Source organism: Notamacropus eugenii, chromosome 1 (assembly GCF_028372415.1).
Source record: "Notamacropus eugenii isolate mMacEug1 chromosome 1, mMacEug1.pri_v2, whole genome shotgun sequence".
Lineage (NCBI taxonomy): Eukaryota > Metazoa > Chordata > Mammalia > Diprotodontia > Macropodidae > Notamacropus > Notamacropus eugenii.
This window is the reverse complement of record NC_092872.1, coordinates 383,256,408-383,283,738: the sequence shown is the minus strand read 5'-3', so window position 1 is coordinate 383,283,738 and position 27,331 is coordinate 383,256,408. Positions and strand designations below refer to the sequence as shown.

Genomic DNA, 27,331 nt, shown 5'->3' with positions numbered 1-27,331 from the left:
CTTCCAACATGTTTCCAAGTGTTGTTCATAACTGGATCTGTCAGTATTTAAAGAAAAAGAAAGAATAACCAAAAGTAGATCTGAAGCTTTCTCACTAAAGCAAGCTATAGAGAGGCTTTGGAATTGGCATATAAGAAATAATATTTTGAAAAGTTATGTCTGTGTCCCAGCAATTCTGATTTCTGATCATGGGGATGATTGTCAGATTTTTTTAAAGCACTTAAATTGACGCATGAATAAATTAGTAAATGCAGTGAATTTTTTTGCTTGCTGATAATATATTTGTGTTTAATATAGTATCCTCTGACTATATCACTTAAGAGGTAGAGTGGAACTAGAGCTTTTTATTTTTAATTATGAAGCATTTGGGTTTTTTCCCTCCCATCTTCCCACTGAAGGAAGACACACAAAAATACTAGGAACCCTGTATTACATGAGCACAGCCCAGCAAAAAAGCATATTTCCATGTTGATCACATCCAAAAATGAATTTCTTATTCATGTTAATCCTTGTTATGAAGTGGAAAGTATGTGGCTTTATTGGTACTCTGGAATGGTAGTTGATCATTTAATTCATCAGAGTTCTTAATTGTTTATTTATTGTTTCAAATTTTGTTTATTTTTATAATAATGAAGTTAGTAGTCGAAATGGTTTTTCTTGCTCTGCTCATTTCACTTTTCAATTCATACAAAATTTTCCATGTCTCTGAAATTGTCTTTTAACACATTTCTTACAGCACAATAGTATTCCACATTTAATACATTTCTTACAGCATAATTTGTTCAGCTGTTCCCCAATTTGGGGGCATCTCCTTAGTTTCCAAGTTTTTGACACCACAAAAAGAGCTAAGAGTCGTTTTTATACGTAAAAGACTTATTCTTCTTTCCTCTGTCTCTTTGGGAGTATAGACCCAGCAGTGGCATATCTGGGTCAAAAGACATCCATGTTTAGTAGCTTTGTGCATGTTTTCAAATTGCTTTCCAGAATGGTTAGATTCATTCACAGCTTCATCAACAGTGTACCAATATGCCTCTTTTCCCATAGTATTTCCAACATTTGTTATTTTCTCTTTTTATCATCTGTGCCAATCCAGTGAGTATGAAGTAGAACCTCAGAATAGCTTTAATTTGCATTTCTTTAATTACTAGTGATTTTGAACATTTTTTTCATATATTGAGAACTGCCTGCCTTTAACTGCCTTTAAACTCATTTGGGTGGGGAATGGCTCTTATTATGAACTTGAATCACTTATTTGTGTATCTTAGAAATGAGACTTTTATCAAAGAAAATTGCTGCAAAGATATTTTTCACTTTGTATTTCCCTTATAATTTTACCTGTATTAGATTTGTTTGTGCAAAACTAACTAGAACTTGATTTGTAGTCAGAAAACCCAACTTTGAGTGCCAGGTATGCCAGTTTACTAACTTTATGACCTTGGATAAAATATCTGAGCCTCTATTTCCTGCTGTAACTTGTTGTGAGCATAGAGTCATCTGAGATCACATCTTTCATAACACTATAAATGACAAAGTACAGATAGAAATGCTTATTATTTTAGGCATTCCAAATGTGTTTATTAAAGATTTGCAGTAGCTTTTAGAATATTGCATTTTTATTGTACTTTGGCATATTCCACCCTCTGTACATTGAGTTACTTTTGATGATAATGGTGTTATCTATGACTTGTCTTACAGAAAGCACCCCAGAATCACCGGTGACAATTACAGAACCATTTCGAACCCTTTCTGGACACACAGCTAAAATCACTAGTCTGGCTTGGAGCCCTCATCACGATGGAAGATTAGTATCTGCTTGCTATGATGGCACAGCCCAGGTACTTAAAATGCCTTATATCTGTGCCTACTTAATGAAACCCTATGATAATATTCCCTTGCCTTGCCCTGTTCTTCACTATTTTTCCTTTGAGCATCATGGTTTAAAAGAAAGCCCTGAGTTTACAGTCACATAGGTCCTAGAATTGACTCCTAGAAATTTATTAGCTTTGTGTGTGTAGGTAAGTCACTTAACCACTTTGCGTCTTAGTTTCCTTATCTGTGCAGTGCAAATAATAATACCAGTAGTGCCAACTTTACAGGGTTGTTTTGAGAATCAAACTGGAAGTATGTAAAAGTGCTTAGCGAATCCCAAATCACTGTATAGGGCAGCTAGCTAACACAGTGAATGGAAAAAGCACCCAGCCAGGAGTCAAGAATACCTCAGTTCAGGTCTGGCCTCAAATACTTCCTAGCTGTGTGACCCTGGGGACGTCACTTCACCCTGTTTGCCTCAGTTTCCTCATCTATAAAATGAGCTGGAGAGGAACACAGCAAACCATTCCTGTATCTTTACCAAAAAAATCCCATATGGGGTCATGGAGAGTTAGACATGACTGAAACAACTGAATAACAACAAAGCACTTTCTAAGTGTCAGTGGTTATTATGAGAAAATATTCTCCCCCAAGTCAGTGGATGACTAGTATAGACCCTGGAAGGCAAAAGATTTATATATTTTATGAGAGTCTTAGTGGTACTTCAGTTTGATTTCCCTGACTCACCTTCCAAGTAAAGGGAAGAATATATTGAAGGGACAGTTAATATAATGAAGGAAATTAAAAAATACTGATCTAAGATTCTATTTGTGGGTTACTATTGGTTTCATTCAGGTATGGGATATTCTCAGAGAAGAGCCTCTCTGCAATTACCGAGGACACCGGGGAAGATTACTTTGTGTTCAGTGGTCTCCACTAGATCCAGATTCAGTCTTTTCAGGGGCGGATGATTTTTGTGTACACAAATGGCTGATATCAATGCAGGATCATACCCGGCCACCTCAAGGTGAGTGTTAAAGAACCCTTTGTGTGGGTGGGTGGTGCAAAGCAAATATCTGTTGGAAAATTGTTGTGTGTGTGTGTGTGTATTCTTTTTACTTTTCCCTCTGTGGACATATATAACAAACCTAACATTTCCAGGTGTTTCTCTCCTATTTCCAGTGTCTTTTTTGAACTGAAACCTTTACTTACTGGCTTACTTACTCGTTAAGGTTACTGCTGTTTTTCAGTTGTTGTGATAATTCAGTGAGTTTTTGTTGAGCCTGTTTTTCCAGTGTATCCATTTCACTTTGCATTGTACTAAGGTCTGCTATTTGTTGCTGTTATGGATTATACTCTCCTTATTAGTAATTTTCTTCTTCCTTAGTTCCTCTCATTTTCTTTTTGCATCTCTTATTTATCTAATCTTATGATTTTCTTAGCTTTACCATTTCTTGTTTAACACATTTGACTATCATTCTTCCTCCTCGGGATTTTAGTCTATTTTTCGTGGTTTCTTTTTTTACTTTTATTCTTTTCAGGTTTTCAGCTTCTTTAGTTCTGCTGGATTTTTAAATTATTGGTTTTTTCCCTTATGTACACATGTGTTTGGCTATTTGTTTTCTCTTTGGTATTTCTCTTTTTTTTCTGTGAAATGTGTGAGGATCCCAATTCCTTTGCTTTAGCATCTTAACTCAGTCTCTGAGGCTGCTGTTATAATTCAAGCTACACCAAGGAGAAACACCTTTTATTATGCCTACAAAGTCAGTGTCCCATTTTGAGAGACTGCCTATCTCAGTCCTGTGTGCTAACAACTTTTCAGCTCATTTTTTTTTCTAATTTATGATTTCTTCAGGTAAAAAAAGTATTGAGTTAGAGAAAAAAAGGCTGTCTCAGCCTAAACCCAAGATCAAGAAGAAGAAAAAACTGACAGGGAAAGTGGCAACAAAGCAGGAGGTAATTGATGTGGTTGAGGGAGAGGACTGCACAAAGGACAGTTCTCTACCCATTGAAAATGGGCTGTCAGACCAGGAAGGTGAAGAAGAAGGTCAAGAGCAAGAGATTCCCAATGGCATCTCTTCAGACGGTGAGTAGTGGTCATCTGGGATTCCTTGGATATGATAGATAAGATGTGAAAGGGAACATAATATAGACTATAATAAATTTTATTTCATATCTCTCAAACAGCAGGCAGAGTCATAAAAATTACAAGAGATTTAATTTTCCATGTACCTTCTAGAATAAGAGTGCTTTACCTTTCTAAATATGGATTTGAAGATGCTCATAAGCTTTCAATACTTTGATAACTATATCTCAGTATAATTGTTTTTCCTTTGTGATTCTACATGTTTTATTTTATGCTTTTTAAAACATCATTCTGAAAAGGCGTCTGTAGATTGCCAAAGGCAAGTCCATGATTCAAAAAAGGTTAAAAACACCTATTCTAGAAGTTATTCTGCCTCCCACAACATGACCCTGATTTTCCTAGTGCCTCAGCCTTAGCTGTACCTTACTTACTTTTGGAAGGTAACATCATCTCTTTCAGGGGACTATTTATTCCGCTAATGGCAATAATTCTAATCTTCATTGAGTGATATCTTGATTTGGGGAGTATCTGTTTAAACATTTGATATTGTATTAATAAAGATGTGTAGCAGGGTATAGAATCTAATCAGATTGGTAAGAAGGAATAGCACTGGGTATAGAAATATGTAGACTTGTTGGGGAGTTTTATAAAAAGATGGTAGTATTCAAGTTTTGTACCTTGATATGTAAATAGATTGGTTATTTCATTGACATGAATGTTCCCTTCCCAACCCAGCATTCTTGTTTACACTGCATCCCAGAGACAAGAAGACAAGGGTACTGGTGCATTTTCCTGGGTCTTAAAATAAAGGGTTCTTACTTCACTAATTTGCTCCATTGGGTTAAATTGTCATTTCTGCATAGATGACTCCTATATCTATATATTCATTCTCTGGATTCTTCATATTCATTGTTTCTTAGAGCATAGTAAGTATTCCATTACCTTCATGTGCCACAATTTGTTTCCTAATTTGATGGGCACCTACTTTGTTTTCAGTTCTTTGCTATTACCAAAAAAAAAAAACTGCTATGATTATTGTGGTATAAATGGGACCTCTCTGTCATCAGCCTCCTTTCAGTATATACCTGCCTAGTGGTGGGATCTCTTGTGTCAAAGACTGTTCCTTTCTTTTCAGGAGAATTCCAAAGTAGTTTCCAGAAAGTTTGAATCCATTCCCGGCTCACCCAGTAATGATTTATGTCTTTCCACAAACCTTTCCAGCATTGATTGATCTCAAATTTTTTCATCATTGCCAATTTGCTGGGTGTGATGTATTTTAGTTTGTATTCCTCTTATTAGTAATTGGAAATAGTCTTTCAATCGGTCACTATTAGTATATCATTCTTTGATAATGAATCTTTTCCTTTGGAGAATGGCTCTTGAATCTTTGTGCTAACCCTACAAAATAAGCTCTTTGTACTTGTATCTCCAGCATCTAGCACAGTGCCAGACATGTAGAAGGCATTTAATAAATATTTATTCATTAATTGATGTCAGACCCTATAAGAGACACATAATGCAAAAGTTTTTTCTCAGTAAAAGGCTCCACTTAGCATTTACATTAATTTTGTTCATGCTGAATCTTTTAATTTTTGTCTTTTGTGAATTGCCTCTAATCCCTTATTTGGTTAAGAAATTCCTGAACACCACACACCCTACCCAGCAGTTCAGCCCAACCTAGCCCAACATAGCTATGAAAGGCAGATCATGGCATTCTCTCTCATTGGTTTATGGTATGATCTTTTATATTTGGGTCATCCATCCACACTGGGGATATAAAGAAACAGTGCTTGCCCTCAGAGACCTTACACTTGTGTCTGTGAGATAAGCATAGAAAGACAAAAATTGTGGAAGACCACACTAATAATTGAGGGAAATAGTAGGAAAAGCATCAAGGAAGTGATGCTGCTTGAACTGAGTGCTAACGGAAGATTAAGATTAGAAAGAGGAATGGAAAAGAGTGCATTTTGAAGGGTGGGGAGAGACATGTAGGCAATCAATAGAGTATTCATTTCTAGAGTATAGAGTTCACGAAGGGGCAAGTGGTATGAAATAAGACTGGAAAGGCAAATATGATTAGGAAGGGCCTTCTGTACCAAACTGGACAATGGGGAGCCTCACCTGTGTCTCAGATTATTTTGACAGCTTCATGAAGGATAGCAGCATGCAGTAGTTGGTAGAGTGCTGAGCTTGGAGTTAGGAATACCTTGGGTTCAAATCCCACCTCAAACATTTGCCACTTACGAGACCCAGAGCAAGTTAACTTCTCTTTGCCTCAGTTTCCTCATCTGAAAATGAATCTCAACTTGATGAATTCTAAGGTCCATTCCAGCTCTAAATCTGTGATACCTTGGATTGGAAAGAGGAGAGACTAGATGGAGGAAGACCAATTAGGTGGCACAGGTGGAATGGTAATACATTGAGAGATGGGGACAGATAAAAGATGTTGAGATTTGAAAATTAATTGGATATGAGGATAAGAGGAAAGAGTCCAGGATAACTTTGTGGCTTCAAATCTGAGTAATCCTATAGATGTTGGCACCTTTAACAGAAGGGAAAGTTTGGAAGAGGGTTGGATTTTGGAGGGTGAGAAGGGGAAAGATAATGAGTTATGTATCAGGCATATTGAGGTTGAGATGTCTAAGGACAATCTGAAGGGTTTATCTAGCCAGCAGTTGTTATTTTAGGACTAGTATCCAAAGGAGAAAAGGTAAAGAGAAACTAGGCCCCAGAACAAAGCTCTGGAAGAGAAGTTGGGGGAGAAGGCAGAAGTTGGATAATGATCCAGGTGTCAGTTAAGAGAAGTAGGAGAGAGCCATACCTCTGAAGCTGAGGAAGAAAAGTTCATCTAAGATGAGAGGCTACTCAAAAGGATCCCATACTTCATAAAAGTTGAGCTGCTTAAGGCTTGAAAATGCCATCCCATTTAGTATTGGAAAGTACAGTTTCTGTTCAAGTAGTAGGGTAGGAAACAAGCTTGCAAGGATTTGGAAAATGAGTGAGTGGTAGAGGCAGTGAGTATAAGGATTTCTAAGGAATTGGGCAGTAAAAGGGAGAAGTATAGGTAGGATGGATGGCTTGAAGGGGTGGGCAGGGTCAAGAGAAGAATTTTAAAGGATAGGGCTTGACCTGAGTACCTTTGTAAGTGGTAGAGAAAGAACCAGTGATTAGAAAGAAATTGAAGATGAGGGAGGGAATGAAAGGTGAGATTAAAACTCTTGGAAGAGATAGAAGGGGAGGGAATCAAGGATACAGAAAGAGAACTTGATTTGGGCATGGAAAAGGCTTTCTTCCTCAAAAACCATATTAGAGAAAGGGAGGATATTTAAAAGCATAGAGAGATTTTGAAGTGTGGAATAGGAAAAATGAAAGAATTTCATACTGATAGTTTTCCTTTTTCTCAATGAAGTAATGGGTAAGGATACCCCAGGGCAATGGAGATGGGCATTGGAAAATTGATGGAAAAAATTATTAAAACTGTAGTTACTGATTGATCTAATCCTTCCATAATCAGTACAGCAGACTCCACTGCCCAACTGTCAAGAGCCCCAGATATCAGGCCTTTTCCTGCCACTGAAGCTACTATTGTAAAAACCAGGAAAAGAGTCATGACCAGGAATGTGAAGAAGACAAAGCATTCTAGGCATTTCATCCTCTCTTAGAAAAAATTATATTAAATGGGGGCTAGGCGGGTTCACTATTATATCATTTTTATATTTTATATGTGCAAATACACATATAATACCTCACAGGGTTGTCTTAAAAAAATGCTTTGTAAACTTTAAAAGGATGCTTAAATATGAATTATTGTAGCAAAATAAATTAGCCTAGGAACCTAACCACCATTTATAATGCTGTTGCTATGGAGAAATGTAGTCTACATTCTAAACAACCAAATATTAGCAGATATAGACTGCTTACTTTATTTGTGCTTATTTTGTTTTCATTTTTCCAAAGGGATTTTAATCATACAGTGTTTGTTTGATTTGTGGGCCAGTTCTCATTTCTCATGATCTGGTCATTGATTTAAAAACCCTGGCATATTTTTCCATTCCAGATTGGTTCATTTTTGTGTGCTTCTCTTTTTATGTTGCAGTTTCCAAAGAGCTACCTTCATACTCACCCATTTCCTCTGGATTTGAAAAGCCCAAAATTCCGATTAATCCCAAAGTGATTGTACCCAAAAAGGATCTACCTAAAGAGAAGTCAGGTTTGTGTCAAAAAAAAAGTAAAATGTATTTTATTTCTGAAAGGACCAAATTGTACATTTTCTTGCAAACTAGAGTAGAGTTACTACACTTGCAAAGAACAGCCTTAGTAGCATTTTGGTCTTTATGAGAATATGACCAAGGAACAGGATAGAATATATCCTTTTCTTGAATTGCCATGGCCAAAAGAAAATTATCATCCTTCAGCCATCCTTCTGACAATGAACTTCTCAGAACTTAGGGACTAATTGTGAACCAATATCCATGGGGTGAGTCAGTAGGCCCACCCAGCAGAGTGGAGAATTTGCCAGAGCACACACTCATCAGTATGGCTACAATGAAACATTGAGGAATTTGTCCTACCTCAGCTTTGGTTTATTGTGGGTGATTGGAGTAGAGTTGCTTCATTTCTATATACCATCCCCGACCCTGAACTGTAAACTCAGTATGAACAGAGAGCATCTTCTGTTCCTTCTCTGTTCCCCATCTCCCTCCCCATTCCCCACTCCTGTAGGGCATCATCTAATTAGTACCTTATGCACAGAAAGCACACAGTGACCATTTGCTCAATAAGCAGCACTGCCAAGGCAAAACTGTTTTCATTCTATTTCAGAAGCCCTTGCAAAGAAGAAAAAGGCACGTTCTATTCTACCGGTCAGCACAGCCTTGGACCACAGGTCCAAAGAGGAGCTCCACCAGGACTGTTTGGTGCTAGCAACTGTGAAACATTCCAAAGGTACAAGAAGAAACCTCCTAACCTCTTAGATCTTCTCTACTCACAGTCTTCAGGGAACTGTTGACTGTCCTCTAGAGCTTGTCTTTCCCTCCCTATGCCCTTAAGTTCCCACTTCTGACTAGGAATATCAAAAGGATGGAACTCAGCTGAGGTCCTGTGAGATAGGTAGGAATTAAATGGACAAAGACAAATAGGAAGGCATTCCATGTAGAAAAAGTAGTGCATGGTATAATAAAGGATCTTTAGTACCACGCAAAGTTTTAGACTCTAGTCTGGACTGAATAGTTTTGAAAATTTTTTAGCAAGGAATCCATGATGAAAGTGCTAAGCTTCATCATTCTTTCTAGAGGAGAGATAAAAGTATAGTTAGTAGATAAGCAGCTAATCATTACCCATGGTTCAGTCAATCAGAAAATATTTATTAAGTACCTGCTATGTGCTTAGCATTATGCTAAGCATTGGGGATACAAAAAGAGGCAAAAGTTAGTCCCTCCCCTCAATCTTAGGGTGAGACAACATGCAAACAAATACATACAAAGCAAGCTATATATGAGATAAATAGAAAGTAGTTAACAGAGGGAAGGTAACAGAATTATGAGGAGTTGGGGAAAGCTTTCAGTGAAAGATGGGATTTTAGTTGAGGTATAATGGAAGCCAGAAAAGTTAGTAATCTGAGCATCCCAAGCAGGAGTGGTAGCCAGAGAAAATGCTCTGAGAGATGAAGTATCTTGTTTATGCAACACCCAGGAGGCCAGTGTCATTGGATTAAAGAGTACATATCAGGGAGTAAGGTATAAGAAGACTGGAAAGGTAGGAAGGGGTTGGGTTATAAAGGTATTTGAAAGCCAAACAACAGGCTTTTGTATTTGATCCTGGGGGCCATAGGAAACCACTGGAGTTTATTGAGTAGGAGGGTGACATAGTCAGACATGCACTTTAGGAAAATCACTTTAGTGGCTGCATGGAGGATGGATTGTGTGGGGCAGGCAGACGTAGCGAACCAGAGTGGTGGTAGTATCAGGAAAGAAGAGGGCATATTGGAGAGATATTGCAAAGGTGAAATCGACAGCATAGATAATAGGGAGTGAGAGACAATGAGGAATCAAGGATGACTCTTAGGTTGCAAGCCTGAGGGACCAGGTGGATGGAATTGCCCTGTTGGAGTTCTTAGAGACATTTTAGAGCTGGAAGGAATCTAAGAGGTCATCTTTTCCAGTGTTCTCATTTTATAGATGAGAAAACAAAGGCCCAGAGAAGCAAAGTGATATAATAACTAACATTTATGTAGTGCTTACCATGTGCCAGTCACTGTGCTAAATGCTTTACAATTATTACCTCATTGTACTTCATTCACATCAACCCTGGAATGTAGGTGCCATTATTATTCCCATTTTACAGTTGTGGAAACTGAGTCAGGTGACAACTAGGATTGTGACTTGCCCAGGGTCACATGGGTAGTAAGTGTCTGAGGCTGGATTTGAACTCTTCATGACTCCAGGCCCAGCGTTCTTTGTCTACTTTGCCCTCTAGCTGCCTCAGATCATATATATTTATTCACACTCAATTCTTCTGACTCCATAACTGCTGTCCTTTCTTTTTACTTCTGCTGATGTACTGACCCAAAACCCATTAAGTTGGATTGGTTTTAAATAATCTCTTTTGGTTTTCCATTCACAAGTTTCTCTTTCAGAAGTACCTGGTTATTGTACTTAATACTGCTACGTAGCACTTTTAAATCAGTCACTTTACGTATGACATATGTATCAAGATTACTTTTGTCCCTTTTGACTCTTGTGCGTATGCCAAGACACTAACAAACATACCAGAAGTAGGAGCTAAATTCTATCTTTGGCAGCTAGCTCCTATGGCTTTCAGTCATGTGTACTTAGTTGGGAGATAGGGGAACTATAGAACATACTTACTTTTTCTTTCCTTTGAAATGAGCATATGAAACCCTTTTAAGTGAGTCAGGATGAATGGATTTGGATTAATGTTAGATTCTTGACTAATTTTTAATGGAATATTGGTCAAAACATCAGTGACCCCTAAATATATGAGATGTTCTTAATAGGGGCACTCTCTATGTACACACATGCTCAGAAAACTTAATACTAGTTATAGGCCATTTTCAGTTTTTATAATTTTTCTTAATTCAAAGGAAAGAAGCATAGCCTACATTCAAATCATTATATGGCGTGAGTTAGCTGAAAATTAAACTTTAGATATTTCATTAGCAATACTTATTGAGCTTTTAAAAATTTAATTTTCAACTCAGCAAACTTTTTTTGAGTCATTTCATTTTTCCCAAATACAACTTTGAACTCTTAGTACTAAAATTATCACATTAGAGGTTGCCAGAAACCAAAAATGGCCGGGGATGGGATGGGGAGGGGAGCAAATTTGTACAAGAACTAAGGTTTTACCACTTTAATACCAGATTTTCAAATCTTACCTCTATTAACACAAACAACTGGTAATCTCTGTTCCAGTCAGAGTAGAGATCTCTCTTTCTGAGAATTTTGAAACAGGCATTTGAGAATGCCTGTTTAGAAGCAACTGGGACACTAGAATGAGAAGCTGATAATAGCTTGTCCTAGCATCCTTAGTTCACTACCAAGTATATAAATCAGTATGACCTATATAGCAAATCATCATATGATTTTTTTTCCCCTCCTACTCACAGAATTAAATGAGGATTTGGCTGCTAGTCTAAATGAACGGATTCACTTGGGACTCTTCACAGACAGGACGGCCCTATACAGGATGATTGAGGTAGAAGGTGAGACTTCACAAACCCTGATTTCAGCCTCCATTGTGATTGCTCTGGCAGACATAGCTAAATATATCTGAGAGGTTGGTCCTCTCCATTTCTCTCAATAATATTCAATTTCCCACTCTCTTATATTCTTTCAAATAGGAAAAAGTCATTTGGAAAATGGACACCCTGATTTATTCCACCAGTTGATGCTATGGAAGGGAGATCTAAAGGGAGTTCTCCAGGCTGCTGCAGAAAGGGGAGAACTGACTGATCAGCTGGTAGCTATGGCACCAGTAGGTATGTAAATAAGAAATTGCTTATCTTATCCGGGATACCATCTGTAAGCATCAGCTATTTGTAATATCAGCTGATCTCAAAATCAATTTAAAAACCAAAATTTAATATCATCCTTCAGTGTTAGGCTTTCTCATAAATAGAACATAAAAGAAATAGGACAACTGAAGAGGCCCACACTTATTGTTTCCATTTTAGACCTTTCCCCAAATAGGTTTGTATAAAGTCTGAGCACAACTCATAATTAGTTGTCTTCTCCTTAAAACCTTCCTTGAATCCCTCTCTTCTTCCTCCCTTTGCTAAAACAGCAACATGATATAGTAGAAATGTGAATTTGTAGCCAATGGACCTGGTTTCAAATCTCAGCTTGGCTACAGCTGTGTGACTTGGGCAAATTACTTGTCCTCCATACCTTACTTTCTCTTCTATAAATTAAGGGAATTTATGTTTCTTTCCCTCTTCAAATTCCGCATAGCACTTTGCATTGACCATCATGCTTATCATTTTCTCCCTTATTTGATAAGTTCCTTGAGAGCAGGGAATAGTGTCACATCTCTCTTTGTATTGCCAGAGTCAAACATAATACATTGCACATAAGTCACTTATTAAATGTTTATTGAATTGAATTTTAGTATGGGTAGAAAGGAACTAGGTAGGAGAGATGTTGTAGGAGTAGAAGCAACAGACCTGACTTAGTCAATTGGATATGACAAGTAAGGGAGAATCAAAATTGATTCCTCAAGGTCTTACTATGCCATTTTTCTTTTCAGGGAGTCCTTAGGTTAGTAGAGCTTTAGAATAATACAGTAAAAGGGAAAATCTGAGCAGATTCCTAAACATGTCCTTAAATGCTTGCTTACCATACCATCTTTTGCTTTCTAGCGGGCTACCAGATGTGGCTGTGGACAGTAGAAGCCTTTGCTAAACAGCTGTGTTTCCAGGACCAGTATGTTAAAGCTGCTTCTCATCTCCTCTCTATCCATAAGGTGTATGAAGCTGTGGAGCTGCTCAAGTCAAACCACTTCTATAGGTAAGCAAAGAGACTTTGACCTCCTTGTGGTGGAGCTTCTAGCCATAGAGTCATAAAATTCAGAGCTGGAAGGGACCTTATGGGTCACTTATTCCAGCATTTTCATAATGCAGATGAGGAAAGTGAAGCAAATCCCTTGTTCAAGGTCAAATAGCTAATAAATGACAGCACTAGGATTTGAAATCTGATGGCACAATTCCAGGTCCAGTGCTCCAGAGCACTCTGTATCCGGGCACAGATCTACTCACATCCATACCAAATCAGTATAAGTATTTATTATTTCTCTGTCAGCTGTGCTAGCCAGGGAGGATGCAAAGACAAAACAAGAGCCCTCTGCCTTTAGTGAATTCCTATTCTACTTGAGGGGTAGGGGGAGAGCATTTACATTAGGTTATTTGAGGAGAAGGGGAGGAAGCATAACAACTTGGAGGATCAGGAAAAGGTAGGGATGCAAATAGAAATTGGTCCTAGAGTTGAGTTTTGAAGGAAGTTCAGGATTCCAAGGTAGGGATCAGGAGGGAATGCATTCCAGGCACAAAGGGTCAACTTGTATGTTGGTGAAGGTGAATGTAAAATGCTTAGGTCTAGGCATAGCAGGTAGGCCAGTTTGACTGCAGCATAGAATTTGGGAAGGGACATAGCAGCGTGCCATAAGTAGGTAAGAGTCTTTAAATTTAAGAACTTTAAATGCCAAGCTGACAGGTTTGGTAAAAGGAAGCCTATAAAGATTTCTGAGCAAGGGAGTATCATGTCAAATGTGAAATTAGTTTGTTTTGGCATCGTGCAGGATGGAAGGAAGAGGAGAAAGACTGGAAGCAGTGGAGTTTTTGGCAATAGTCTAGGCAAGAGACATGACTTTTGGGGCTGAGCAGTAGTGGTTGCTGGAAGCCTAACTGTGACGCAGCTGCAACCTCCTCCTGCTTCCGCTACGGGGCCCACCAACCTCCTACAACTTCCCTCCTTTTCTCCCAGTGTTGAACACAACCATGTGCACCAACGGGAATGCTAATTCACCAGCTGCCCGGCTTAATAGATTTAAGAACAAAGGGACAGACAGCACAGAAATGAGGTGCCGGCGTATTGAAGTGAACGTAGAACTGAGGAAAGCTAAAGAAGATGACCAGATGCTGAAAAGAAGAAATGTCAGCACTATTCCTGATGATGCTACTTCTCCTCTGCAAGAAAACCAAAATGACCAGGGCTCTGCACTTTGGTCTGTTGAAGATATCGTCAAAGCATAAATAGTAATAATCTGGAGGTTCAACTTTAGGCTACCCAAGCTGCTAGGAAACTCCTTTCTAGGGAAAAACAGCCTCCCATAGACAAAATAATTGAGGCTGGTATGATTCCAAAGCTTGTAGGCTTCTTGGTCAGGACAGACTGTAATCCTATTCAGTTTGAATCTGCTTGGGCACTTAACTAACATTGTTTCTGGAACATCAGACCAAACCAAGGCTGTGGTAGATGGAGGGGCTATACCTGCGTTCATTGCCCTGTTGGCATCTCTCCAGGCTCACATCAGTGAACAGGTAATGTGGGCTCTGGGAAACATTGCAGGTGATGGTTCAGCCTACAGAGACTTGGTGCAATATAAGTACAGTGCAATACACCCTCTTTTAGCTCTGCTTGCAGTTCCTGATATATCATCATTAGCATGTGGTTACTTAAGAAATCTTACCTGGACACTTTCAAATCTTTGTCGGAACAAGAATCCTGCTCTCCCAATAGAAGCTATTGAGCATATTCTTCCTACTTTAGTTCATCTTTTGCATCATGATGATCAAGAAGTTCTGGCAGATACCTGTTGGAACATTTCCTACCTCACAGATGGCTCCAACGACAGGATTGAAGTGGTTGTGAAAACTGGAGTTGTCCCACAGCTAGTGAAACTTCTAGGATCTGTGAATTGCCCACAGTGACTCCTTCCTTACAGGCTATAGGAAACATTGTCACTGGGATAGATGAACAAACTCAGATTGTAATAGATTCAGGAGCACTTGCTGTCTTTCCTAGCCTACTTACGCACCCTAAAACCAATATCCAGAAGAAGGCTGCATGGACCATGTCAAACATCACAGCTGGCCATCAGGACCAAGTACAGCAAGTTGTGAATCATGAATTAGTTCCATACTTGGTTGGAATTCTGTCAAAGGGAGACTTTAAGTCACAGAAAGAAGCTGGATGGGCTGTCACAAACTATACAAGTGGTGGAACAATTGAGCAGATTGTGTATCTTGTCCAAAATGCAATTCTGGAACTTTTAATCAACCTCTTGTCTGCAAAAGACAGCAAAATTGTCTTGGTTATTTTGGATGCAGTTTCAAATATTTTTCTGGCTGTTGAAAAACTAAATGAAAAACTCTGTATCCTAATTAAAGAATGTGGAGGACTAGATGGAATTGAAGCACTTCAATCCCATGAAAATGAAATGGTGTATAAGGCTTCCTCGAGCTTAACTGAAAAGTATTTCGCTGCAAAGGAAGAAGATCAAAATGTTGTCCCAGAATCTACCTCTGATGGCTATACCTTCCAGATTCAAGATGGCACACCTGGGACCTTTAACTTAAGATTTTATAGTCAAACCTTCAAGTCTTGTATGCCTTGTTTTTTGTATAGTTTTATCTTACTGTCTTCTCTCCACTTTAAGAACTTTTTTTAAATGTGACTTTTAATGTAGCACTAATGCATACTTAAACAGTCTGGACTGTGTACATACTGTATGAAGCCTCTGTCCTCACGTGGAATTTCCTGTCTTGCAGTATCCTATAAATAAAAGTTTAATTCCAGCAAAAAAAAATTAGTCTAGGCAAGAGGTGATGAGGTGGTGCTGGCCACATGGATGGAAAAAAGACAAGTAGACAAGAAGACAAGAAGAGATGTTTTAGAAATAAGAGCAAGTGTGGTATTTTGATATGAGAGCTAAGGAGGTCAAGGAGTGGTGGTTATGAAGAGTCAAGGATAACTTCTACTGCTGTATCTGTCTCCAATTCTAGAACAAGTAGGGGAGATGTTGGATTTCTTTGAGGAGGCTGGTGACGTGGTCAGGCCTATACTTTAGGGAAACTGGCTGAAGTTTTGGAGAAGAGAGAGACTTGAGGCAGGACAGTAAACTAAGAATCTCTTTCATTTCAGTCCAAGAAGCCTGAACTAGAGTGGTTGTGGAGTGGAATGAAGGGCATGGATGGAAGAGATATTATGGAAGTAAAATCAACAAAACTTGGCACCTGTTTAGATGTAGAGGTTGAGGGGAAGTGAAAAACCAACACTGACTCCTACATTGCAAACCTTCTTAACTGGAAAGATGAAACTGAAGAAAGTTAGAAAGAGGGTTAAGTTTGGATGAATTCTGTTTTGAACATACTGAATTTGTCATCCATTTAGAAATGTCCAGTTTGCAGTTGGAAATGCAAAGCTGGAGCTCAGGGGAAGAGAGAGTAGGGATAGTTGTATAGTTTGGGAGTTTTCCTGTAGAGTTCCTAAATGAACCTATGAAAACTGATGGAATTACTAAGAGAAGTGGAAGAGAGGGAAAAGAGACATTTCCACTTGGGGGATATAGTTAGTAGGGAACATGGATGGTGATTCAGCAAAAGAACAGCTGGACAGATAGGAGAACCAAGAGAGCAATATTATGAAAACTGAGAGAGAAAAAAACACCCAAAAAGATGATTGGTAGTTTACATGGTACAGAGAAGTCAGGAAGGCTAAGCTTTGAGAAAAAGGTCGTCAGATTTGGTATTAAACAATCACTGACTAATCATTTGATATTTAAGAATGCATACTTCAGGCACTTTTTTTGTTTGTTGAATGAACCCACAATAGTTTAGAAAAGACCCGTAATTCTGTAAGCACTCAATGAATCATCATAAAACATTTTCCTCTTAGCCCTCAAAAGTAAGTAGTAGTAACAACTCTGATACTTGCATTTTATAGATAGGTGAACTAAGAGGTAAATAGCAATAAATAAGTAGGCATGTCACTAAGGTCTAGAGCTACAGAGAAAAGCAAAAGACAATCCCTGCTCTTACCATTAAGTGGGATTGGGAAAGGCCTCTTAAGAAGGTGATATTATAGCTGGGATTTGAAGGAAATCAGAAGGTAGAGATGAAGGAAGGAGGGAATGCCATGCCTGGCGGGCAGCCATTGAAATGCCCAGATTAAGGAGATGGAGTGTCTTGTGTAAGGAAGAGCAAGGTGGCCAGCATCACTGAAATTATTAAGTTAAGTGGGGGAGTTACAGATTATCAAGGGCTTTGAATGCCAAGGAGAAATTTTTATATTTGGTCCAGAAAGTGCTAGGGAGCCATTAAAAAGTATTGAATTAAGGGAGTGACAGTCAGACATATGCTTTGGGAAGATAAGGTTAACAGCTGGATGGTGGATAGATTGGAATAGGGAGAGACTTAAAGTGGGGAGACCAGCCAGTAGGCTATTACTGTAGTCCAGAGTGTGAAGTGATGAGGTCCATTACTAGGGTGGTGGCAGTGTCAGAGGAAAGAAGAAAGTATGTAAGAGATGATATGAAGGTAAAATTGACAGGGCTTACAGACTGGATGTGAGGGATAACAAAGAAGAGACACGATGACACCTAGTGTCAGGAGGAAGGTGGTACCTTCCATAGTGATAGCAAAGATGACAAAAAAAGAAAGGGATGGGGAAAGTGGGAGATAATGGAGTCAGTTGGGGACATGTTGAGTTTTAGGTGTTTATAAGACATTCAGTTTCAGGCATCCAACAAGTAGTTTGAGATGGGAGTCTGGGGGATAAGAGAGAGTTTAGGGCTTGATAAGTGGAGCTGGTGAGATCACCAAAAAAGGAGAAGGCAGTTCAGGACAGAGCATTGGGAAACACCTACAGTTAGAGCAGCATCAATATAAGGAAACTGAGAAGTAGGACAGGTAGGAAAACCAAAAGAGCAGTATCACATAAACCTAGAGAGAAAATATCAAGAGGGTGATCAGCAGTATTAAGGGTTACAAAGAAGTTAAGAGAGACGAAGTCTGAAAAAAGACCATTAGATTGGGTACTTAAGAGGTGGAACCAAAATGGCAGAGTAAAGTACAGAAGTTCTACCTCCCCTACCCCCCAACACCTACAAAGAGATCTATTAACTTAATTAAACCTGATCAGGACATCCAAGAAATAAGCACAGTAAATCATGTTTCTAGCCCAGGTCATCATAGGAAGATAAGGCAAAGGGAGCTGCAGACCCTGAGGACTGCACCTGGCTAGGAGTGTGTGAACAGAACATTCTAGCATAGGGAAAGGGTGTGTACCAGGGTAAGAAGAGGGCCCAGATCCAGCAAAGAAGATTCTAAACTTGGTAGAATACAGGAACATGTGCCAACTGGCAGCTCTCACTATCTAGTTGAGAATCAGAGATCCCGGGTAGATAGAGGAAGTACCTTGCACCCAGAAGTGGCATTCCAGGGTGAAGAGTAGTCATAGTCCCTAGGCTGTGTACTGAGAGTAGAATGAGTTCAGAATCAAATAAAAGTAGTGTGACTCTGATGCCCCCAGGAGTAGAACAGGGGCTCAGTTCCAGCTTCTAGCCCAGTCTGAAGCCTGCAGAAGTATAACCAGAACAGAAATCCCAAGTCAGAGGGAAATCCGCAGTTTACTGCTCCGAACCAGTAGAGCCTCCCAGCTGGCTGTCAGAGGCTGAGACTAGCAGCAGTTGACTTAAACCACACAAAAGGCAAGCTCAGACCCAACCAAACGCAGGAAAGGGCTCCAGCCAGGGAGGGATTACCAGGGAGGTAATCAGATCTTGCCCTGGATTGGAACACTTTGGCATCAATGAAAACTTGCAGGTACCCAGTCTTGAGATGTACCTGTGATCCTGGAATAGCACAGCTTTCAGTATTCAGGACTAGCCCAAACATTCCCTCCAGAAGTGCATAGAACAAAGATTCACCAATTATAGCCAGCCTTCTCAAGGAGTTCAGCCACAAAAGGGAGGAGTTATGGGACCAAAACTCGCAGGGACAGCTGAAGTAATGATGAGCCTTGTTGAGGGTGAGGAGACATGGCAGTCTCCTCTTCAGGCAGTGGAAGGAACCAGTAGACAGAAAATGATGTTAAGTAAAGGGTAGGACGATGGAAGGAGGATTCAGAGGGAGAAGAAGGATGGCAGGGATCACTTGTGTACATAGAGGGGTTTTCCTTGACAAGAAGGGCTACTTCTTCATTTAAGACAAGGGTGAAGGAGATGTTGACAGAAGTTATATGAGGGAGCAAATGGCCTCCATTTTTTTAGTGGAATATAAAGCAAGGTTCTCAGCTGGGAGGATGGAGGATGGAGGGAGGAGGAATGAGGAACAAAGATGACCAGAAGCCTTTTTGTTATTCATCAATGCCATGAATGAACATCATTTGAAAGAAGATGCCATACTGCTTTCTCTTCATAAGTAGGCAGTGTGGGATATTCCATTATGTGTATCTGTATTGTCCTTACCTAGGTTTAACTTTGGGGGACTGTTTTTTTCTCCCTACAGTCTGTTAAACATAGCAGATATTGAGTTTTGTTTCTCTTCCTCCCCTAGGGAAGCCATTGCAATTGCCAAGGCCCGGCTACGACCAGAGGACCCAATATTGAAAGACCTGTACAGCAGTTGGGGAGCAATCCTAGAAAGAGATGGCCATTACGCCATGGCAGCCAAATGGTAGGCACCAGGGACACTAGAGAGAATTCGGAGTCCAAAGCCTTCTATAAGCACCAATAAAGAGGAACATTTCATAAGGAAAGAAGAGCAGCCATAAGGAGATGTCTTCCTAGAATTGTCCACTCAGGCTTGATGGCAAAACCAGCCTCTCTTCTTACAGCATTTGTACTACAAGCCATTGAAGACAGTCAGCAAGTGCAGCCAAGGAAATGCTATCCTAGTGACATTGTGCCAACAAGTGGGCAAAATGGGAAGGAATTCCCTCTTTAAAGTTCAGTTCAGCAGTTACATTGTTGGCTAAAAAATAGGCTATTTAGAACCCTTAAAGTCAGATTCTCTTGTGAAGGAGTGGGGAAAGACACCTATTCTGGCACTAAGGTTTTATATGAGGTAGATTTGGGAGGAAAGGGAAAAGTCTGTTTTGAGTACATCTTATATTGATATTTATTGAGCTTTTCTTCTGTGCTCTTATTTTCCATTTCCTAAGCTACATTGAATCTGAGAAACAATTGAAAAAAAATCTGTATTTGAGACTACAGTGAAGGAAAAATAAGTTATTGGGGGGCAGAATTGGGAATGTAGAAATCTGTTTGATAATATATCACTCTGAAAGTTCACTGTTTTTATCATTTCTACATTAGTACTCCTTTTTTCTATTCACATATTGTAGCTACTTAGGGGCTACCTCTGCCTACGATGCAGCTAAAGTGCTCGCCAAAAAGGGAGATGTGGCTTCTCTTAGAACAGCTGCAGAATTGGCACTGATCGCCGAAGAGAAGGAGCTGTCTTCATCGTTCTCTTTCAGATGTGCCCAAGAGCTGCTGTCAGTCAGGAACTGGGTGGGAGCTCAAGAAGTCCTCCAGCAACAAGAATGTCTGCTAGTGAGTCTGCACTTCACTCTTCACAGAGTACAGAGAAGGCCAAACCTTAGACCTGGAATTCTTTCCTATTGAAATAGAAAATAAGGTTCTTGTGCCTAATGCAACTAAATATCCAAATTTCATTAAGCCCATCCTAGTTCTTGATGAACTGTACTATGTTCTTGGCCATTTATTCCTAGCTGTGGGTAAGCTATGAAGTAGAATGAGCTGCTTTGTGGATTTTTATAATTAAATTTTTAATTTATGAAGGTGCCTCATAATTTATCCATAGCTTTGGAGTCCAGGACCCACCCCTCCAGCCCAGGCCTTTAGCTGCTAAAGGGACACCTATGTTAGAATTTTACCTGTTCTGTTTAATAATTGTTCTCATTTCTGGTCCATTTTATTCCACTGATGACAAGTTGACTTTTTACTGCAATCATAACCCTGGCCTAGCTGTGATTTACCTGAAAGCCTATCTGTTCCTCTCTCTGCCCCTTTTTGGAAACAGGGTCCCAGCTAGTTTGAACCTTCTGAAATATCTTTTAGCAGTTCACTCATTCTTACAAGCATCAGCTGCAGTGAGCAAAAAGCCTTCAACACCATTACCTGTAGGCTATAATCATTAAATGCCTACTTTTCCTCTCCTCCATCACACGGCCAATGATACATCTAGAAACACCAGGAGGGAATTACCAGTACAGACCCCAGATTAATTCACTACAAGTGAAAGTGAGAAGATATGGGGATACAGTTTCTAGGGGATGATCTCCAGCCAATGAGGCAGGTTCTTTTCTTGACTTTTCCCCTTGGCTCTTGAACAAAAGTTCCTTTCTGTTTGGTTTTGCTCTAGGGTCAGTGTTTGGTGTTTTGCCTTCATGAATTGTTGTCCAAGCACCTGGAGGAAAGACAGCCATCAGAATGGAAAAGTTCCTCCTTCCCTTCCTACCACAGCTGGGCCATCAGGACTGAGAGTTCTTTCATGGAAAGGGTGATCACAGTATGGAAGAGCACATTTGGCTTGGAGACCACTGAACAGTACCAAGCAGCATTTCAGCAGCTACGTGGTATTGAGTACCCATCTGCCACAGGTCATACTCTTTCCAAACAGGTAACAAATGTGGCATTCATAATTACTGTTTCCACTCAGGAATAAGAATCTCTCTATTCTATATGTAAATGAATAGAATAGCAGTTTATCTACTTCTGAATTCCACAATTCATTTCTCTTAAGTGGAAACATGTATTTTCTTTAAAGAACTCTGAGGTTGGAATTAAAAGACCTGGATTCCAGTTCCACCACTTTTAGTTAGGTGTCCTCTGAGCTTCAGTTGCTTCATTTATAAAATGAGTAGGTTGAATTAAATGATCGCTGTTGTCCCTTCCAGTTCTAATGTGCTAATGTTCTGCAGTTCTTGACCAAAGAATTAGTAGTTCACTTGGAATTTTCAATTTAAAACAAACAGACCAGCCAGTACCAAAGGTATCTTTTTCAGTTCGTTAAAGCCAAGTCATTTTCAGATCAGTTTGTGTTCCCATTCATTTGATAATAAATTTTGAGAAATCAGAAGTGATCTGTTAAGTAGGTGGAAAAAGACTTAGAAACTGACTTTCTGTTTCAGAAATTCTAGTCAGTTAAAATACCAAAGTGTTCTCCTTAGACCTTTGCTTCCATTCGCTGTGCATGTGAATTGACATGGAACTATGAAAGTTTCTCTTGAAACCAAGATGGGCCCATGTTGATAAGCGTTATACATTGGGAAATTCCTGATCCCAAATTATCCATAAGTAAGCCCTGTTGGCAGGATATTCCAGCTAAATGTTGCTGATAGCATTCTTTGTCCCTGAAGTAGAAAGATAATTAACTGAGTCTTTGGCTTCTTGCCCTAGCTCCTATTCCACATCTCCCATGATCTGACCTTAGCAGTGCTGAGCCAGCAGACCACCTCCTGGCCTGAAGCTGTCAGAGCTCTCCTTGCAGCTGTGACACGGAGCTATGACTCGGGGAACTTCACTCTAATGCAAGAAATCTGTACTCTCTTTCTTCCCAAAGGCAAGTAGCTTTCCTCTCTTCAGGGCCAAATTATGAGCATTTAGTTTCTGTTTCACATTAACTTTTTCTCCGTAACACAGAAGAGCCTTCTGATTGTGTTCTTAGTAGTTAATAGTTGATGGGAGGCAGGGAGGGACAAAAGTCATTGAGAGCCATAAATAATCCAAACATTCCATTTTCATCAATAACTTCATATTCTCCACCAAGGTTGAAAGATACCAAAAAGTACTGACTTGAATGTTTTTCTTCTTATATGTTCCACAAAGGGAAAAATTCCACAGAACCAAAAAAAAGAAATGTCTTAGTCTCCAGACTTCATAATTAGCTACTGAAGAATGGAGATCTGATCAGAGTGCCATGGTTCTGCAGATATAGTTTAGAAATTGCTTGCTTGCCTAGCGCCATCACTTCAGAGCAAAGATGGAAATCCCTAGAGAGTTGTAAAACACTTCTTTTCTCCTGCTTTTAACACGTATGTGTCCCCATCCCCCATAGTAGACCAGCTCCTTGCTAAGACTAGGAAATGCTTGGCTTTCTTTGGCCACTGACCTTAGGTGTGTACTTTGGTAGATAACATCCTGTCATCCCCTTTTCCTTTGAGTCTTAGTCTTAACAAGAATCATAGCAATCTGTCTTTACTTGGAATATCTTTACAGTCCCATTGGAAACTGTGTTGTCTCCTTTGTAGTAGGGTTGTAAGGGTGAAAATGGGAGATCAACATATAAACATTATACAGGGAAACAAGGCTTCAGGGGCAATAGGACATTTCAGACAAATAAGCAGTTGGGAAAGTCATATCTCACTTTTCTCCCTTAGGCTGTGATCATTTAAGAGAGAAGCTGGGTGAAGAACCAGCTTTTAAAAGTTTAGAGGCCTTTTTCTCATATGGACAGCTCTATGACCTCTGGTGGAACCTGCCCAGGACTCCTCTCATCCAAATACAGTGTGTGGCAGATCCAGTGCCTTTTAATGGCACTGCCTCTAGTGGTGAGCAGAATTGTGTGTCTGATGCCTCCAGTCCAGAAGTAACTGAGCCTGAAGCTCTTACCCAGCTGAGCGATGTTCTTCCCCAGGTAGCCATATTAAGTACAGCTTTGGAGCAAGACCAAAGAAGCACAGAGAAAAAACAACCTACACTAAGTGCATGTGAGGTTCTCATTTCTCAAATGCATGCAGATCTCCAGAGTACCCAGAAAGCTATCACAGAGGTCCAAGAAACATTAGCAGAAATGATCCGCCAGCATCAGAGAAATCAGCTCTGTAAAGCTACAATGAACAGTGCTGAAGAAGATCCTTCCCTGAAGTCTCAGTTGTTTTCAGAAAATCCTGATAGTCAAAGGTATGAAATCATCTAAAACAAAGTGGAAGAGTGCTAGATAGAGGCCGAGGGCTTTCTTTGTTAATTTTTAAATTTTAGGCTTTGGAGTTAGAGCAAAACATAAAAATTTTAAATGCTTACATACTGACATTTGAAATTTTAAAGTTTAAAATGCCTCCAGGAAGCCATTTATAACTAACTCGTCCTGCTAGTTGCAGATTCCTCCCTGAAGCCAGTCAGTTCCTACATGTAGGAAAAGAGGGATTTGCCACCAAATGGTCAGAGATAACATTAACAATATATTCTCACATGTAAACAAAAGTGCAAATACCTGGAATTTCCCACAGATAGTTATGGAATGGCTAAATTGTGAGTCAGTATAAAAAGGCGCAGTGTGGCATGATAGATGTAGAGGACCAGTCTCAAGTCAGAACAAACCCTGTACACAGATTGGTCATGTGACCCTGGACAAGTCACTTCATCTGTGTTGTGGGCAACTCCTTAAAGATGGTGAGCTGCAGAATAGTTGCCCATCTGTAATGGACAGAATTTCTTCACAATTTCCTTACGTTGAAGAAATCACAAATCCAAGGTAAATATTTTAGATAAATTATCATATATTATATTTTATATCATATATTTAAGTTCAAAAATTTAATGAAATATTTTTTTGGACACCTATTGCGTTCAGCTCTTTATGCATATCCTTTATTTAAAAAAACAAAACAAAACATTAAGCTGCCTCTTGAATAGGCATAACGGAGGAAGCAGTCCCACATAAGAGATTGCTGGAAATTGATTATAATTTTTTTGTCACGAAAAGCATCATTGTATATTTTTAGGCTAAGGAGGAGGAGGAAACTAGAATTTGTCCATAAGGGGAAAGAAAATCCTTATTTTAAAAATAGATATTAGAAATGTCACAGGAGTCTCAAATCATAGTTAAATGCCCAACTTGTTGAAAATTATTGATCGTCAATTTTTTTTACCTTAAAAAATTGTGTTCATTATTTGGTTTTGTAAATTGTTGTATATTAGATATTTCTCCTTGATCTTCATATGCACAAGAGGTAAGAAATGAGATTTCAAAGAAATTTAGGATAATGGAAAAAGTGTGCAGTTACTTGAGGAAAATATGAGAATGGTTCTGTATTCTGTTAACAGCAAAGAACAAATAAAGGAACCAGTTTCTCTGGCTGAACTGACAAAACGACTTTCAGAAGCAAATAAGAAAATGGCTGGATTTCCTGAGAATATTAAGGTAAGGTTTATAACTATATTCTTTGCTAAACACTAAATTTTTTCATTTCATTCTGCCAAGTTAAGACACTCATGTATAGTGTAGTCCCATTCATTTTCTGAGCTTTTTCATTATTATGTAGTCTTAAATGCCATTATTCTGGATAAAATTTTGCTCTGTTAACAGATATGTAAAAAACTATGTCATTCTAAACCTATCTACTGGTGAATGGCTAGAGTAATTTGGCAATTGTGGATAGACATACTAGTCACAAATCAAGATGGGAGAAGGCCAGATGTTGTTAAGATTATTTAATAGGGAAAGACCCTGGATTTGTAATCAAAAGTCTTGTGTCAGAGTCTTAGATCTACCAACAGTTTATTTCCTGTGAGACTTGAACCTTTAGTTCTCACTAAAACTTTATTTCCCCAACTCTAAAATGACAGCAGAGGTTTTTGCATTACCAGACTCACAAGGTTATTTATAATGAGACTTGTGAATTACTACATAAGACTCAACTGTCTGTGTAAAGTATAAAACTTGATCTGAACAGTATCCTAAATTTTAAATTCCCTCATTAAGAACAGTAGTCTTAACTGTTGTTTTTGAAATCCGTGTTTTGAGTTTTACCCTTTGAGAAGCATTACATATTCAGTGGCCGTCCTGATTTATATTAACCTCTTTTCTTTCAGACCTTTCCCTTTCCTGATGTGTTAGAATGTTGTCTTGTAATGCTTCATATTGGATCCCAGTGTTCTGGGTATTTGAGTCTGGACATGCAGCAACAAGCCTTAGAACTCCTTCAGAAATATGGCAAAAGCAGAGTTTACAAAAGAAGTTCTCAGATTTTCTGCACGTGAATTTGAAGCCCTTCAACTGAAGACTGTTAACGTACCTAGGCTGACACAGGACATCTTTTCAACTTCTGCAGTTTGCTCCTCCCAGCCCTTTTTCCCTGAGCTGTGGACATTTCTGAAAGCTGGTCCATAAAATAAGGGGCCAGATGTGGTCAAACTAACTGGTCCATAATGGACCCCAATTTTGCTTGTGAAATTAAAAAGGACTTTCACCTCAACTATCATTTTCTGTTGAGTGAAGAATGATGGCAGGCTAGCAGCCGTTGCTCAGAAATTACCCAGCATAGCAATCTCAGTGACCTTCAGAACCTATAGGTTTTACCCAAATAGGAGAAACTTGTATTTTTTTCTATTGTGATAAACGTGTTACATTCTTAAATACACAGGCTGCCTTTAAGTAAAATTTTAAACCATATGCTTCTGTGAAGATGGGAGTTATTGCCAACCTGCATAATCCATAGTCTGTTATCTGATCTCTTCTTTTTCTCAGTATCCAGGTTTGACAAGGAAAGTCAAAACACAGATTACTCCTAAATGCTGTCAGTATAAGTGTTTCACATAACCTCCCCCACACCCCTCCAGGAAAAAAACAAACTGTAAAATCAACATTTCCAGTTGCAGAGAATTGGCATTTGGTATCTCATTATGGAAGGTTAAAGTCTCATGACGTAGAAATGCAACTCATACAACAGTAGGTAGGGGTTTTTTTCCCCTTTCAAAGATATTTTTAGAAATGGCCTCTGTTCATAAGACCAAGATAGCACAAGTTTGTTTAAACAGTTCAGTTGTTAAAGGTACAAAATGCCTTATGACCATAAAGGCAGCCACCCTGAGGAAAGACACCTCAATGTCTTTATAGTTTACATTTGTAACAGCATTTCTGTTTTTACTCCTGCTTTTTATAAACTATTGTCATTCTACAAAATATTTGTTTTGGTTGCAATCTAAAAATGGTTTTAAAATTTAAACAAGTTCAGCCATCTAAATTGGTTACTGGAAGAACCCAGTGTATAAGGATGCCAGTGCTAACGTGTGTCATTCACCCATTAGAGTTCCATTCCTTTTGCTCTTGAAGGAAGAGCTAGAAGGTCTTGATGAACATAAGTTCTAGAGAGGCAGATTTCAACTCAACAAAAAGAAAAAACAGTCCCCCAAATGAGAACTGCCCAACAAAGAAATGAACTACCTTAGAAGGAAGGGAGTTTACCATCACTGCACATAAATCCTGTGGCTCATGAGGTGCCTTCCTGCTGAGATTTTCTTTTTTGTTGTTAGTCCTTTTTAAAAATAAAAATCACCTAGGTGCAGATGGATACAATCAAGGTAACACTTTATGTCAATGACAGATATGGGAGAGGAAAGAGAACAAATACAACTATTTTGACTATGTGTGTTTTTAAGGTTGAGAGTAGGACT

The 27,331-nt window shown here is 39.1% G+C and overlaps 1 protein-coding gene and 1 pseudogene across 1 annotated transcript in view; both read left to right on the top strand.

The window, feature by feature from the left end:
- Positions 1 to 26,330, top strand: part of GEMIN5 (gem nuclear organelle associated protein 5) — a 46,321-nt gene extending 19,991 nt beyond the window's left edge. The window contains exons 14-28 of the mRNA XM_072630802.1: positions 1,696 to 1,835; positions 2,665 to 2,836; positions 3,665 to 3,895; positions 7,992 to 8,105; positions 8,717 to 8,839; positions 11,523 to 11,618; positions 11,757 to 11,894; positions 12,774 to 12,921; positions 19,467 to 19,586; positions 20,257 to 20,467; positions 21,300 to 21,557; positions 22,337 to 22,499; positions 23,317 to 23,839; positions 24,983 to 25,079; positions 25,751 to 26,330. Of these exons, the coding sequence (XP_072486903.1) occupies positions 1,696 to 1,835; positions 2,665 to 2,836; positions 3,665 to 3,895; positions 7,992 to 8,105; positions 8,717 to 8,839; positions 11,523 to 11,618; positions 11,757 to 11,894; positions 12,774 to 12,921; positions 19,467 to 19,586; positions 20,257 to 20,467; positions 21,300 to 21,557; positions 22,337 to 22,499; positions 23,317 to 23,839; positions 24,983 to 25,079; positions 25,751 to 25,918 (2,702 nt within the window). The 3' untranslated portion in view covers positions 25,919 to 26,330. The remainder of the gene's footprint in view (positions 1 to 1,695; positions 1,836 to 2,664; positions 2,837 to 3,664; positions 3,896 to 7,991; positions 8,106 to 8,716; positions 8,840 to 11,522; positions 11,619 to 11,756; positions 11,895 to 12,773; positions 12,922 to 19,466; positions 19,587 to 20,256; positions 20,468 to 21,299; positions 21,558 to 22,336; positions 22,500 to 23,316; positions 23,840 to 24,982; positions 25,080 to 25,750) is intronic.
- LOC140518549 (importin subunit alpha-1 pseudogene) lies at positions 13,778 to 15,666 on the top strand (annotated as a pseudogene).
- Positions 26,331 to 27,331: the final 1,001 nt, after the last annotated feature.